The 17,371-nt window shown below is 36.7% G+C and overlaps 1 protein-coding gene across 10 annotated transcripts in view; it reads left to right on the top strand.

Moving 5' to 3' along the window:
* The window catches only part of LOC105457403 (beta-1-syntrophin), a 193,917-nt gene that overhangs the window by 161,514 nt on the left and 15,032 nt on the right, over positions 1 to 17,371 (top strand). For all 10 annotated transcript variants that reach the window (XM_011702045.1, XM_011702052.1, XM_011702051.1 and 7 more), the window contains 2 exons: positions 2,647 to 2,855; positions 15,830 to 16,053. In XM_011702045.1, coding sequence (XP_011700347.1) covers positions 2,647 to 2,855; positions 15,830 to 16,053 — 433 coding nt within the window. The remainder of the gene's footprint in view (positions 1 to 2,646; positions 2,856 to 15,829; positions 16,054 to 17,371) is intronic.

Below are 17,371 nucleotides of genomic sequence, written 5' to 3'. Positions count from 1 at the left end.
TTAGTTTTAATTTTAATTTTCTTTTCTTTCCAAATGTGAAAATTTTTACAATTTTACTACAATTGTAATTGTTATTTTTTTCCTTTGTATATTCTGCATCTTTTCTTTTGTATTTTTAACGAGCATAAAGGTTTTTCGCAGCGCTGTGTTTGACGCAAATCAAGCAATTTTCCATAGATTTTACAAGAGTACGCATTCTGGCGAAAAGGCACGCACCGTATGTGAAAAACCACAAAGAAATTCTTTTTCGTATAACACAGTTAACATGAGAAAACCATGCAAAGGCACGTTTCACGATTGACAAATAGATGTGTTAATTTTACCAATACTGAATTATTCGCAAAAGAGATATGTCTGGATCTTCAGAACACTGATATTTGTATAATATAAAGATAGAATTCTTGAAGAAATGCTCCTATTTTGTTCTTTTTAAATCACGTGACGTATGTATGTACAACTTTCAGATAAGAGAATTGAGGCACTTGCCGCACTTCAAATTTCTATATCTTTTATGAAACAACCTAGAGATATGCCATTTTATATTATGTATATATGTATATATGACATTCTTTACATATGTATACGTAACGCTAGACAGATAAGATTACGGTAGATGATTTTTGGCAAAGAATTTACTCGGTTGGATAGCACGGCATTAGTCGTGTTTGCTGAAAAGTGGCTGGCTATTACTCGACAAGAACGATACTATGGCGTATTATCTAAAATTATTTTTTACAGTTTTTTTACTGAATACATTTACACTTGAGTGGGATTATCACACATTCAAATGTTAAACTTTACGGTAATCTCATTTGTTATAAATAACTTTTTTTATTTGACAGCAGCGGATATTTTTTTAAATATATAATGTGCAATGGAATGCAAATGTCACATGACTTTAATCGATGTAATAAAATTTTTAATTGTGTCAGCTTATTTTCGTGAACTTAAAATAAAATACTGTAGAAGAGTCTATACTTTAATTTCTGTTTTACATTTTGGTACATTGTTCTAACCGTAGCTATGTAAAATGTAAAGTTGTGGTATGTTGAGTTGCAGGTTCGTCATGTACTACATGATTCAATATCTCTTGAAACGCTGTAACTTATGATATACCAATTTCCTGCTTTCCGCTACAGGATTAAACGGAATATACTTGATCGATTAAATTCCCTTTACAATAAAATAGACGAGAGAAAGCATTAATCACGTGATCCCATCATTTCGACATCACGCTACGTTTCCCAATGTTTCTGTCCCCTTTCGCAAGAGCAGTGTTCGTCTCGTTTGCCTCTTTTTAGGCAGAAAAGGCCGGGCAGACGGGAGTGACATAAAGGGGCTTTTAACTCGAGCGTAATTTCCTTTTGATCGGAAATTCAATATTTTCTTACGGCCGCCGCGCCTTTCCGCACACGTAGCGCGAGTTTGCTGCTTCCGGAACTTTCCGCGCCGTTTCTCGATAGAGGGCGATTAGAATGCGTATATACGGAATCGGAAAAAAGAGCACGTCGAGGTATGTTTCCGTACGAAATGCCGATGAGTTTGACGTGAATCTGAGGTGCCAAACGAAAAAAATTGTTGCAATTTCGGCTCGTGAAAGTGTTTCATCAAACTGATTTGTATAAAAAGGAAAGTTTACTTAAAAATTACTTAATAACATTCTATTATATAGTCATATAATCGTATATTAGTCATATCACCTGTATGTCAAAATTTCAATAATTATTAATAATTATTTATTTAGCGGTAAAATATTTTTAAACCATAAGAACTGCTCTAAATCAATAAATTGTAAAAACTAAAAGTTTTATTTGTATTATGTTTCGGATCGATAACAGGCTTGTATATAGTTGCAGTAGTATTGTTATTGGCGCTGAAAAAACAAGCCTAGTATTAGCATAATAAATCTAGAAACTAGCCAAACAGGAAATTGCAAAGTTCTCCAGGCTTGTAGTGCATGTAGACGAATTATGTGGGACGTCGAGAAGCGAGACAATCTCCAGAACCGGCGATATTCCGATTATAAACTTATTCCAGGCCTTCGTGACCGATCTCGCGCGATTTATGTCAGACGTATTAAAGTTTTCGTGTTAACGAAAAGAGAGGAAGGTTTATAAGCTACCAGGAGCGACGCTAAGCAACTTCAATTTTGGTGCCGTCGCTTGTCTCGCTTTTGCCACGTATAACTCACAGCACCCAACTTTCACGAAAAAGAAAAACCTGTGATGGTTATTTCGATAGCTCTTGATGTAATGAAATTGTTAAATAGATTTTTAGGAATGGAATTGTAAATTGAATTACTTTCGTACGTATTCTAAGGAATAGGCAAAATTTGATATTTTAGTTGGTAATAATTCACACGAGTGTGAAAATATTGCTTTCTAAACATTTTCAACTGATAATTTTTCTAGAAAAAATAAAATGCATAAAATTAGCATAAAGTTGTACTAGAAAAATATGTATAAATCTGTATTTTTATTGTAATAATTATGACTGGATCAAGTTCGTTTCAAAAGTTTTCCAGAAATGAGGATATGCTATGTTCGAGATGTAACAATTCACATCTATATAAATTATGTACGTGCAACAATTTTTGCAATTTCATGAAATACTACGTTAACTTTTTCTTTCTTCTTTTTGTTGCAGAAGGACGTATCCTAGAACTACACTCGCCTGATGGTGTCCACGAATGCTGGTTGAGAGCCGCTGACAACACGGAAGCGAACGTCTGGTTCAATGCTTTGCACTCGGCGTTGGCAGCCCTCACCTTGAAAGCATTACGACTGGCCTCAGCACTTCCGGATCCGCAGCAACTTCAGCACATAGGCTGGTTGGCGAGGAGGCACTGTCTTCAGGTGAGAGAAGTTCCTCGACATTTTTGCTTATAGAAAATAAGTATGCTTAATACAGGGCAACTTCTCACAACACATTATACTGCCTTGTAACAATTTATCCAGGAACATTTTGTACATGATGTTATTGAAGCTCAATAGATCAATCTTACTCTTGATAAGAATGACCTTTATATAAGGTAACAAATTTTAAAATTATTATTTACTTTTTGTCACGTCGCAACGAATGAAATACTTGATGAAAGCTGATTTATAGAATAATGGGTTTTTATAGAATAATAAGTTTTTAATCTACAATTTTTAATAAAATATTATTTATTCAAGAAAACTCAAGATCCAATTTAGTAACTGTCACTTTAACTTTAACGTTCTGTATTTTTTAAAAATTTTGTTTCAATTTATTTATTTAATAATTTCCATAGAGATGAAAACGTGTTTTGAAAAAGAAAAAAAAGAAATTCTGTGTTGTAGATTTTTTTTATCTCACGCATGAAACTGATTTCCGTCTTTTGCCGGATTCCAACCGGTATGTAGACTCGTATAGATTGAGGGTGATTTTTTTTCACGAAACAAAAGGGTTGACACGATCCTTGATAAGAAGTACCCGCATAAACGTGAAAAAACTGAAAATATCGACTATTTTCATAGAGATACTGATTTCTATACCGATTTTTATTTCCGATTTTATAATGTTTGTGAGGAAATTGATGATTTGATAGTTGTTAAATTTCATTTAGTTTCACCCGTATGTATACGGGCAGGAAAATGTACGATAAACGACGAGCCGCTTCGTTTATTAACAGTATACTAGTCTGTGTACATGGAATTATTCAACGTCAACGTTATAGGAAAGCAACCGACGAGCCCGAAACCTATAGCCGCCTTCGCCAATTGACCTTCCTTCGCCGCGCGTACCATATTGCCTGATTACTGTCGCAACCGCTCAAATACGTACCGTTTGGTTCAGAGAGACGTTGGCTAGTATTTAAGCAGCCCGTGGGACGATTTCAGAGGAGGGCGACTGGCAATCAGGCGCGCTAATGCCAATCAATTATGTGCCGGTAGCCGCGTGCCCTACGGCCCTCCTGCGGCGTCCTTGATGCCGCGCCGGTGCTCGCAGGGCGGTCCTTTATCAACAAGGCAACATCCGGTGGCGGGCTTCGCGTATTAGTTATCGATTTCTGCCGGTTACACGATCAGTAGATCGATAGCACCGGCGCGGCGTCCTACGTCGATGCCTCGGCTAGTCTCACCGCTGCACGTTTACCTGCTGCGATCTCTGCAAGTGACACGTCTGCGTGGAGTTGGATGACTAGGCTAGGCGGAGATGGAAAGATCAACTGTCGCACCTCGGATATCCCTAGTGGCGATATTTAATTGGAAACTGTGGATAGAACAGATTTCTAACAGATGGGGTTCGTGGTTTTGCCAATGAATATGTCGTCGGTGATGAATAGGAATAAATGTTTAATTGCGATCAATTATTTCATCATCTGCAGCATTTGATATGTTAAATGTGATTGACTTATTTTAAATTTGAATGTGTGCAGGATAATAATAGCTTTTCGAATGTTTCTTACAACGTTATTTAACTGAATACGCAGTTGATCTTTTTCTACTCATTATTGGCATTAAATCATTGATATCTGGATAAAGTTTTTTCAATGGAAAATCCATTATTTATCTAATCGTTGTTATTGCACGTTAGTCACTTAATGCTTTGAAATGAAAGTTATTTGTTTCAAACTGAATAGAACTGGATGGAACGAATCGTATTCGATTTTTTGATACTTGAGTATAAAAAAAGAGGATTGAAATAATAAATCTTTTATAATTATTGATAAAAAAATGAAACATTTTGTGAGAAATTAATATTGTTGAAAAAAGAAATTTCTCTATATCTTTGAAAGGTATTTATTACTTCTGTGATTGGTGTTTTTTTATTAGCATCTATTCAAAACTCTTACATATCAACAATTTACCACGCACGTTTCGTATCGCATATAAAATAAATATCGCTTCCGCTGTATCGGCGATATTTACATTAAATCGCATATACTACCGTTGGAATCTGATGTGAAACGAAATGCTCGCTTGCCCGCTTGTTCAGCGAATATAGCTCGGCGTATTCATTAGCGCGCCGCGCGACGATCGCCGTGCGTCCGAGTGGAATTTATCGATCCGTGATCCATGACCCGGTGATCGACGCGTGTCATTTAATTAACGATTGGATGGGATATTTAAGTGCCGCTGTTAGAGTAATCCAGCAAAGCGAAGCAACGTTTATGGATTTTTTTCCGCGGACACGTGGCGCCATGATCAACTAGCCGAACGAGTTGTATCATTATTTAGAAGCGTGGCCGTTCGCGCTGAGCACCTCGTAAAGCCGGATATTGCGTTTTATGAACAGCATCGAGCTAGCTAAAACGTACGCGGTAAATGCGCCGATCACGCATGGCGTTTTCATAACTGAAACAAAAACGCTGTGAAAAATACTCAAAACCGCCGTGAAAAACACCACGCGGCACGCATTTCTACTATGTGTTCGTACTGTGTATTCTGTACCTGTACTACATTCTGTCATCCTATTTAATGTCGTCCGCAGTGTGCCGTTACGTCCGCTTAAATCGTCGATTTATTTTATTTACTGTTGGATGTAATCGATTTCCGGCCAGCTCCACTGTCGACGGTTTCGATTCTCGTGCTGGTCGGCCATGTTAGCCGATTATAGTAGTTATCCCTACCTGTTGGACTATATATAGTCGCGCTAAAAACATACAGCCGAAATATTTCGACCTTTTTTATTCGGAAACAATATTTTAGTATCAGGTTAATAATTTATACCTATATGAATATATAGACGACGTCGAAAATTTCCGCAAATTGGCAAATAGAATGAATAATTGTTGCTCCATTGTTTTTCGATATATTTGCCCTCAGGTTTTAGATTCTTGTTCATTCGATAAAATTAATTGATGTAGCGCCATTTCAGAGACATCTCAACACCAGTTTTTCATAGCCTCGATCGCCACTTCAACTAAAGAACAATATTTACTAGATTCACTTTTCTCGATTGCATTCACGCGCTTTAATTTAAAATATTGCAAACGCACTTGTATTGTACATAGTTGAAACCATTTTATATATTTGTCGTAACTATAGAAAAGTTTATTCAAATGTGTACATTAATTCTACATATATAAAAGTAAAACTTGTTTTGTTGTATGTTATAATTGTATTACTTATTGGCATCTTAGAGGTACATTTTGATAACAAAACCAAGATTCTTATCTTACTGTACGTTTTATGATTTGAGAAACATTGAAATCGATTGTTGGCGATCGGCGCGCGTGTAAGTGCAGTGTTGCACTTACTGTTCAGCAGGTTCTTTGTCGGAAGGAAACAAAATACGACATTTTGCTCAGGTCGGCAATTTGTAGAAGAAGCGTGACGCAAATACGAGCCTCAGCAGCCAGCTAAGGCTGGAGGGTAAGGGCAATCCGATAAATCCAACAAGTTCACATATTGAATTGGCGACGCCGCGCCGCGCCGCGCCGCGCCGCGCCGCCAGAAGTAACGCCTAGAAAGTCCGAGCATAGGTGAATGGTGGAATGCCGTCTCCCCTAATCTCGTATATACGACCGCAATAAAGTGTCAATCTCGCAGGAGATACATTCGAAACCCGATCTCGATTGGCACGGCGGTGACATGGACTGTGCATTTCCCCCCGAATCGTGATTTACGGCATGGGAACTGATGCCGAGACCGGCAGAGATAAGACGAAATTGAAATTGCAACACACAAAGATATGAGACTTACGGCCCATTCTTCAGCTTGGATCAAAGCTCATAATTTACCTAGCCTAATTTTCTAATGGAAAAATTAAGTTGCAAATAATATTTGAAACTTATTGTAACGAAGAAATATTTTAATGTCACATTGGAAAATTGTGAATAAATATCCAAAGGACAACCTAATTTAAGCAAAAAATCAAAATCCTCGTTGAACAGTGTAATTAGTTTGTCATTTGTAACGACTTCCTTTTTATGGTTTAACAATCATCCGCGTAAAAAAGTCGACTGGAGGGGAACAAATAGCGGGAATACATCGAGCGCAAAAAGCGTTAAAATTCCACATCAAAGTGCGTCGATGGCGTCGATTAATTTTGTCGTGTCGTGTCTGCCCGCTCGCGATAAACGAATTTTCATGGAATTTCGGTGTACGGCACTTTCGGAGGAACAGCGACGAGCCATTATAATTTCCATGAAAATCGAACAGACGCCGGGACCGATCGCTTTATTTCACACAACCCCACCCGGATATAAATTCGTTCCCAATCATACTGCAATTTCTGTTTACTCAGTTCTTACGCAACCCTATGTTCGGCACATTGACAGAAGCATATTTAACCGTCGCATTTTTATCGAAATTAAACGGCTTTCAATGGGTCGAGTACAAACAATGATGACAACGACATTAATTTAGCATAAATATTGATAACATGCGTCCCAGAAAGTTTTATATATGATAATTTTGTTATATGAACGATAATTACTTATAAAATTGTTCGCGAGAGAACGGGAGGTAATTATGGCAGATAATTTGATGCCATTTTTTTGCACAATTTCTTTCTTTATAATTTTTTTGTATATATTTTTGTTATTATTATTATTTATGATGCCTTTATTATTAGTATGTGCTCCCGTTATACTTTTGGTTATTGTCGGATCCGTTCCAAACGCGGAACATGAATATGGCGGCGAGCTTAAAAGCAATTTGTTCGCGCATTCCTGGCGAGTGTGTTGGCGTTGGATTAAATCTGAGGCCAGGCGGGCATTAAATTAGCCGTTGAAAATTAACGGTACGCCATTTAAGTATATTTTAATTAATCCGAGCATAGAGAGACTACGGCCGCACGCGTAGCTTCGCATATTTTTTCACTAACCCGGAGTTAATGTAATTGGGTAAAACTTAATGCGCCTCTCAATTAACCCCCGGATAATAAAGCGTCGCTTTGTAATGTCTTTCCATTCGTAGTCAAATGTAAAATTAACTGCCTGCGGATAAATAAAAGCTTTGCTGGCATATATATGTAGAACAATGAGAGATATCGAAGCTGCCATTTGTTATTCTGGAAATCGCGGCGGCCTTGTGGAAATTCGCGAGAAAATTCTTGATAAATTCCTAGAGAAGCGCGACACGCTACAATTTCACATAGTTTCTGTTTTTCATGACGATAGACGTATTATACATAATGATTTGTATAATGGCTATCTTTAACAACAAAATGTAATGATAATATCGCTACGCCACGTCATGCATATCGTTATATAATTTATTGTTGAAGTTGATATTACATAATACGTATGTAAGATTTTCTTAATTTAAACGCTGGATAATAGCGTTGTAAAGAGCGACAATAAACTTTCTCCTGTCGATGCCCTTCCCCGCCATCTTTTTCTTCACCCCTCTCTTCCTTTTACCGGCAAAAGTCCTTCGTCCCGACTAACCGGAAATAGTTTCAGAGGTCAAGAAGAATAGGATTTAGTGAGAGGAATGCAGAATCAGCATCGTCGAGGTGAGAGTAGAGTAAGGGTGCTCTGCGCGGTCCAGGCTTTTCCGATCGTTCAAGTCCACCAATCGGTAGTGTTCCGTCCGGCCGCCAGTATTTATTCGGCGTGCCTTTCTCGGCAGAGCTCGCCAGTAACCGCTATTTTAACCCTCTCAACCCTCTGTCATCCCTTCCTTTCCCTCAATCCTCATGTTTCTCACGATCGAAAAAGGCACGGGAGAGTCTACGTGCTCAAATACCCACGAATCTTGTGTGCGCGTTCACACATATAGGATGTATTTATCAAGATCAGGTTGATGGGGATTTAGTTAAGATAATTCGGCATCAATCAAAGTTATTTTAATTCTAAATGAAAACATTAGAAACAGTTATTAATAAAAATAAACATATTTTATATTATTGTAAAACGTACACAGTAGAGTGTTTTATTATAGCAACATTGAGAAATTTAGATTAATTTTTAGATATTAATGTTTTTTTTATTGTTTATAATAATTAGTATTTTATAATGTATATTAAGTAAAATAAATAAATTGCTCACAAAATTGATACATGGAACAAATGGTCGCAGTTTTAAAACATTTTATATCGTTTAATATTGACTACAATTCAGAATTTCGATGATGTAATGTTATGCTAAAATGACTATTAAAAATTGATAAATCTTATAGCTATTTACAGTAACGATATTGATATGTTCCAAGTAACTACTAAAATTTTTTAACATCTGTCGAGTTTCCACACATAAATTGACTCCAACAAATTGTGTAAGTAACGAGGCAGTGGAATTTTCAGTTCGCAATCCTATCTGTTTTATTGTACTCCTTGTGGTAGAGTAATGACTCTTCGCCCTTCGATTACTCGATTCGTGGAAGCTCTTTCACATACGGTGCACCCTCGGCGCAAAACCGCGGACTGCATCGAGGGGCTCGTTATTAATTAGAACGCGAGCCACTATCGGTCCTCAAACACAGACACCCACGTTCTCCATCCATAATCTTCTCTCGGACCTTCCTCTGACCCTTCCTCTCTCTCTCTCTCTCTGTATTCCACTCTTCTACAGTGATGTCCATCTCACTCTCCGCGTGGAAGTGGATAGTGCATCAGCAATGCTAAGCAAACTGCGGCTGGAACGACGGATCAAGAGACGATCGTGTACGTGTTCGTTTGCCAGCGGCAGTGTGCATGTGCGTACGTGTGTCAATACCTGTGCAAGTGTATCTACACGATGGCGTAGGTAGGTAGGGGATGTGGTATTGGCACTTTTGCGTTTGTGTATACAATAGATACGTGTTATCGTAAGATCTACCAAGTTTCAAGATGAAACGTTGGTACATTAGAGTAAAAATAATTTAGGTAACTGAATATTCTCTTTCTTAATAGATAGTATTAAAATATATAATATATAGGTATCTACAATAATCACAAACAATTGTGAGTTTGTTTTGAATTGTTTACTTATAAGAATGAAAAAACAAAGCAAATTATTCGAGAGCATTCAAATTTGGCGGAAAACACGTTGACGATGCATTCGAAAATCAAATTCGTCGGTCATTCGAGTTGGAAAAGCGAATGAGGTAAAATCCGGAGAAAATCTCCGGCTCCGTCTGGATGCTTGCAATTTTAATGCGGTCTCATTTCCGTCGTACCCAATTAAGGCGTAATTGAATTGCCAAGGAAAATTAATTTGTCGGTTATGTTCTGGCAGTGAAGTCTTCGAGGTCCACCGGTCCTAATACTTTCAGCAATTATGCGTAAATTTGCGTAAACAACTGCGGTCGCGTTATTAAGCGATTATCAATTAAGAATGATTTTTCTTTTTCAGTGATATGATATTTCGATGTACTTGAATAAAATCGAGTCAACATTCGAGTCTACTTAATTTATTTTTTAAGTGTTTGTATTGCAAATATATGCAAATTTCAAGTTTTCACAGTAGTTTTTAACCATCTTAATATAAATCGATTTTTTAGTATATAGCCATATGTATTTTAATTTAATTTCTTTCATCTTGTATAATATTCTAACTTTTTTAACTTATAACTAATTGTACTGCGTGATTTAATTTCTCTTAATTGATTTAAATCTTTCTTAATCTAAAACTTAAAAAATTATTATAGGTATATTTTTGAGTTGTATTTTGTGAACGAAACATAGTTGAAGAAATTTCTTGCTAGAATAAGTATTTTTAATTTAGACTGAGATTTCAGTTAAAGGTGAAGTAAATTTGGTCACGAGAGAATAATAAGCGAATATTGCGACTCTCCTAGCGATAATTTTTACGCTGGACATGAACGAAACTCTATTCTCCTTTCTATTTTCTCAGTCGTAAGTTCCGTTCTCCTTTAAGGGTATCTTCGGTCTATTCCGTGGAACCGTAAATACGCGGACAGGCGACTTTAAGAACGATATCGTAACGTTTCCACTCGCTTGCGCGGAAGCGTTGCCGAGCTGGCTAACACTAGCTTCTCCCGCCCTCACATTCACCCTCCTCGTACGAGGTGAGAGATATACCTCCTAATGTGCTTTCCATTAGGGTCGGCGTCACAAGGATGTAACGGCGGATATACAGGATGATCGCATCATAGCAGGATAATGGTTATAACTACGAGCAATACGTACAGTAAAAGCTGATGTTCTCCGCAGTCATACCATGGTGAAACTGTGCGGACGCACATTCGTTTTATCTCTCGTTATGTTTTGATTTTATTCGTTACGTTATTTTTTTAAAGCACACGTACACTTTTTAGGAGCAAATAGTTATAAATGTTAAGTATCTCGTGAAAGAGGAGAAACAAAAATGGTAATAATAATAAACTAACTTATGTCAGTGCTAATGATACGTTTTCTTGTTTAACAAGTTATAAAACGACTTTTCACTTATTAAATATTCTTAACTTATATTTTATAATACAAACATCTCAGAGTATAGTATTGTGATTGGGATAAATAAAATGCAAAATTTGTATTTAATTCAAACTTTTGAAGTTGAAAAATTTTAATAAAGGTTTCTCTGCGTAAATTCGTACAACAGTGGCATTTCAGGAGAAAATCGTAACCATCCCAGTAACACATTTTAAGCCGATTTCAGAGGATCGCAACATTTACGAATACGCCACACCGACAACCGTATACTTCGCCATTCCTCCGCTTCTCAGCTGCCTTCCTCCACTCGCAGTTCGCGCACAATTTGAGTTTGAACACGCTTGAGTTTTGTTGTCTGTCTCATTTAAGCATGTTTACGACTCCATTATTTTCCGGGTTTTAGAGTAGGCAACGTTTCTTTTTCACTTTTCTCGTCGCATCGGATGAAAATGGAGAGAAATGTGTCATTGCGAGTATTTTTCGTTGCTATACTATGCGATTGTTAAGTTATATAAAAGTTTTCATGTTTGTTTTTATTGACGTTATAACGCAATTGAAATGCGTGTGTTTTTAAATGCGTATTCATTGAATTTACGCATATTTTTGAGCTAGTTAAATAAATGAAAAAAGATATATGTTTCTAAACATAATATCTCTGTACTCTTTTTTTCGTCGAATAAGGAATCTTACAGTTTTTTCAATAAAACCTTTATGATTACATGTATCATGTATTATATATATAATTAAATTCGGTGATATTTAAATCGAAATCATCTGATATTTCGCTAAAGAGAAAAAGCTGATTTTATAAAATCTGAACCAAAATCATATAATCTTTGCAATCAATTTAAATTATAAAGCAGAGGATTAGATTACGAGAAAAGAAATTGGATAAGCTTAATGAGAGATTAACTTGTTTGCAGAATTATTGGCAATTAGAATCCCTATATATATGTATATATACCTATATATATATATATATGAAAGAGCAATCGCGCTCGTCTTGTAGTTAAAACCACAATGTTATGCTTCTGAAATTCTAACAACGATATATTACTAGGAACTCAAATCCGCGTTCCATTGCAAGAGCGTCTCGTTGCAGGTGTACTAATTTACGTGGTTAATATGTTACATATGTTCAAATAATCCTCGCAATAATAGCATTTACAGAGATTTCGTCTTTAATTTATTTTTAGTATTTATTACTATACAGGAATTTTCAGTCAATTTCTTAAGAATTTAGTAATAATTATAACCCGCTATTATAAATTTTTGCTGTTCACGAAGATTTTCAAATTAAAAGCAGCGGAGTTAATTAAAATTTTCTCTCGTTATCTTTATATCATCGTTATAATCAAGACGTTATTATGTATGTGATATGATGTGTGTGTGTGTATGTGTGTGTGTGTGTGTGTGTGTGTGTGTGTGTGTGTGCGTGCGCGTGCGGATGTGTTTTTTTACGTAAAACACTATCTTTTGCCCCGAAATTGTTTGCATTTTGTTATTAATTTGCCGCCTACGCCTGCGCTTACAAGGAATTATTATTTTATTACCGGCATAAAGATTAGGCGAAATTAGCCGAGATGATTTAGGACGCGATCGTGAGATCTCTTCCATCTCGTGTTGAGCTCTCTCGTACAGCTGCGAGTGGATAGAGATATTCTGTGTTTAATCTTGTTTTAATCCTTGGCTTCCCGATGAATGTACAGTTGGGATTAATGCTTGTGAAAATATCGCTGCGATTACACTTATATTATGGCGGCTCGTAAACAGAAGTATGGCGCTCGATAGCCGGTTCCGAGAACATTGAATACAAAGGTAGAAATTACGCTGCTGCAGCTATACCCACTATTCGCACGTGAACGACATCACGATGTACCGAGAGATAGATATTCAACAAAAAGTATAGCAATTAAAAAAGAGATTAACGAGAAAAATGAAACAGTAAAATAGGGTAAACTTCAGATCAGAATATACGATACAGGTCAAAATGTCGCGCGTAGGTTTGCCGATATGTGGAAGGAAAGAATGTGGGAAGATACGAACGGAAATTTCTCTCTCTTTCTCTCTTGCTCTCTTTCTCTGTTCGAGCGAGATATGTGCATGTGAAAACATAGGGAGGATGCAAAAACTCGTACATCACGTGTTATCGCTTCTTTTAGGAGTCCAACCGGACGCAAATCAAAGCCGTTCGATTTATACTCTACAGCTGAGTATCCAGCTCGATTACAACGGATTTGTTCTCTTTAGCTACATTTTTTGCCTGCCTTCAAAGTTTGATCATGCAATTGTTTTGTTTTAGGTCAAGTGTACAAAGTTATAATAAAGATTGGAAATCCAATATCAGTAATTTAATGGATTATCCTGTTCTTTTAAACATACCATATATTAAATTTTCTTTTGAATACATTTTCTTTTATAGGCGCTCATTCGTACATGCGAATATACGTGTATATGTAAAATAATTTACATATATCATATTGCTAGTACGGAGAAATCTGAAAGAAGTTTAGCATATCAAAAATTACAAAACTGCAACTAAAATATTTAAAGAGTAAAAGAAAGAAGAAAATCTTTATACTTAATTTAATATCTGTCTTTTTATTCCGAACAAAAGGCGTCTATTTTTGCTTGCCAATAATTTCTCATGAGCGTCTCCTTATTATCTCTAACGAAATCGTCGCGACGGTGCAAATCGGGAGCGTTCCTGCAGAGACGGAACGAGAAAGGACGAAGTGTCGCCGTTCCTTCCCGCTTGATAACTCTTCCCTCGACTCGTTCGCGCCTTCCGAACTTTTCCGACCTGTTCGATCGACCTTTCCCTTCTCCCATGGCGTTTGGTATTCGCTCTCGGCCGTTTAATATTTCTCTCTTTTCGCCTGATTCCACATTGGTACCCTCGTCGTAGATTGCGCGACGTCTCCCTTCTCCGCTCTTTTCGCTCGATTTCACGGTTGCCGCGACACGGAAGAAAATCGGCGTCGCGGCGCACACCGATAAGACGCCAACGACGATTGTGATGTCTATGGTGCATTGAAACGGATCGAAGGAAAAAGGAACAAGCAATGATTCTCCGATTCCAAGATTCTGGGAACACATTGAATTCTTTAAACTTCAGTGTTTTGCATTTTTAGATCCTTAAAAAATTCTCAGAATTGTTGATTCTTTAGATTTTACAATATTTGAATTTCCGAATATCGGAGCTCTCGAAAGATCACGCATCAACTTTACTATTTAATCCATTAGTAATTATATGTAGTAACGCGTAACTATCTGTTTAGTTACTAAAAAAACGTCTTTGTTCTTTAAGTAGTTTTAAGTAGAAATATGCTGATCCGGTAAAAACAATTGTGTCTGCTCCGTGTACAACATTTTCGTTTCCATATAAAATACACTAGACTAGTTCAACGGTTGCTACGTAGAGTTTTTTAATCTGCCGGATAAACTTTCCGATCGGATGTCGTTCGTCGGTTGAGAGCGACTTCGTCGAGAGAATTTCCGGTCCCTCCTTGTACGTGGGATGTATCTCCTTATGCCGCTACTTACGCGAACTTTTCCGGGGCTTTAAGGAGGCCGAGGACGAAGTTTGATCCTTCCTTCACCGAGAGAAAGAGGCAGGAAGTCGTTTAAGATTAATGTGCTCTTCTTACGTTGTTCCTCTACGACTTCAACGCGATTGCGATCCTAACAAGAGACAAACTGGCAAGTTTTGATTTCAATGAAACTCTTGGAAAATATGTAGAATAGAGAGAGCTTGTTAGTAGAAAAATAGTGGTAAGATGTTATGATGTATATATCATAAGGTATTTTATATTAATTATAACATTATAATATTTTTTATAATATATATTTATAAAAACGTACAGGATCTTGTTTTCTTTCATATATACTTCTCTTATCTATGTATATTATTAGCACAACTGTAACTGATAAAAAATGTAACTGATAAAAATTTTAGTCATAGATCTCGTTTTTCTTTTCTTTTCTTTTTGATGTACGAGTGCCGTCATCTAAAGCGAAAGAATATCGACGTACTTTTTTTCATACACGTCACGAACAAGCTAAACGTCAATTGTACAATAACGTAATTGTAGCCGAATGTCTCGTTCCACTTGACATCACGCTGCAGATATAAAACGAAGACTACGATTACAACGTCGTCTTTTCCGTAATATTGAATTTTTTTGGTCTTCAATTCTTCTCTTTATCTTATCAATTGCTAAAGTATTTTCATAATTAATTAATAATTCTTCACGCATATTGGGTAATTAATAGCATTACATGTACCTCTTTTCTGTAACTTTTCAATTGTCTGTCTTCTTGCAGCTGCGCCTAACTTAAAGTTTTCCAAGTTCTGAAGAGCTTGGAGAGCTTTAATTGCTGAACTTTCAAATTTTTAATTCTGGACTATTAAAATTCTTTTTTGGTAATTATTAAAAACAGCATGTTTATTTTCTTGTACATAAAGTTTCCCTCGTCGGTTATGAAAAACTGAATGTTTATATTATAAATAACATAAATATGTTGCGTGTACTTGCAGAACGGACGAGCCAGTAGTGAGAGCAGCGAAGACGGAGCCGGAAGTAGTGCAAGCACTTCGCGAGGAGCCGGGAGTGGATTCGGTCTTGCCGCTGGATGCACCGGCGGATGGCGCAGTGTCTTTGGTGCAGTTTCAGGCCGGGAACTTAGATTGTATGAGTGTGCGCCTTGGAGTCCAGAAGCTTGGGCTTCGCCGAGCATTACCTGCCCCCTTATCGCAACACGGTAAGTCTTATACAGTGTTTACAATTTTCAACAAATGCTTAGTTATTTCTTAAATTCTCTTCTTATAACAAGTGAAAAAAAATAGCCGAGCTTTTGATTTTTCCTATATATATTAAAAGTAAAACAAGGTAAGCTGTTGTAAATAATCGATGAAGATTATTACGATATAATTTAATTAACCGAAAGTACGCAAGCATTTCTAGAATATCTTAACATTCGTCTCAATATCTGCCTTTCGCACATGTTTGTTCCTATAGTCGGTATTCGTTCACTTACGGACCAAAGTCGCGTAACAATCCGCCATCGGCGTCATTAACACGACGATTCACGTATCGCACGGACCCCCATATCGACTACGGTCGAGAAAGCGAGAACGTGCTTACGAGCGAAACGAGCCACGTATCGCGTCGTCAAACGAGTACTACGACCGCGTCACGTTGTAGCACGTACGTCTCGTCGATTTCACGTCGGCGTGGCGTGAGACTGCCATCGTACGGGTTGCTGGGAAATTAAGCGTAAAAAATTCACCAACATCGCGTGCGAGAAAGTAGCTCTATATGACGAGCATCTCCCGATGGAGCACAATGTAACAACTATAAATACTAAGCTTCCCACATCATGTCATACATGGACTAAAAATTCTGTCTGCATAGTGAAGTCAGAAATGGACACAAGAGAGATAGTTTTGTGGTCTTGATAATTTTTTCACTTTATCTCATAACAAAAAAAATGTCGCTTCATCATCTGTCGTTAGCGCCGTTAATATATCTAAGATATCATACATTTATAAAGTATTAAGCAGTTAAACATTTATTTATATTTTTTTATTTAGCTGAATATATCATTTGATCGTGCTTTTGTATTGCGCTCTTAATAGACAATAGAATTTAAAATCGATGATATAAAATATCAAGTCATTGATATAAAATCAACGTGAGTAAAAATAACACTAATAAACTGCTAATGCGTAATTTGTCTTTTATATTAATGGGTAAAGACAAATTGTATAGCTGAAGATGATCATTATTAATGAATAAAACGTTCTGAAATTTATTTTAATAAAAGGATTGTCTGCGCACCGACATTGGTAATTTGGCTCGCATTGGCCGTGTTTACATTCACGTGGCTTTCAATATCCTACAGATGTAGGATTTATCTCTGAATTTTTCAAAAAATTTTATTCGCAGATTTGTTCTTAACACACATGGACATTAGAATATGAGTTTTTTGACGAAGTTTTTGCACGTACTTGTAAATTAAAATCTTTGAAAAGTGTTATATGTGTATATATTTAGAAGGTTTCTGTCGTACTAAAATT

This window comes from Wasmannia auropunctata, unplaced genomic scaffold, assembly GCF_000956235.1.
Source record: "Wasmannia auropunctata unplaced genomic scaffold, wasmannia.A_1.0 LD335244.1, whole genome shotgun sequence".
NCBI classification, from domain to species: Eukaryota; Metazoa; Arthropoda; class Insecta; order Hymenoptera; family Formicidae; genus Wasmannia; species Wasmannia auropunctata.
The sequence above is the reverse complement of the archived record's forward strand: the minus strand, read 5'-3'. Positions and strand labels throughout refer to the sequence as shown.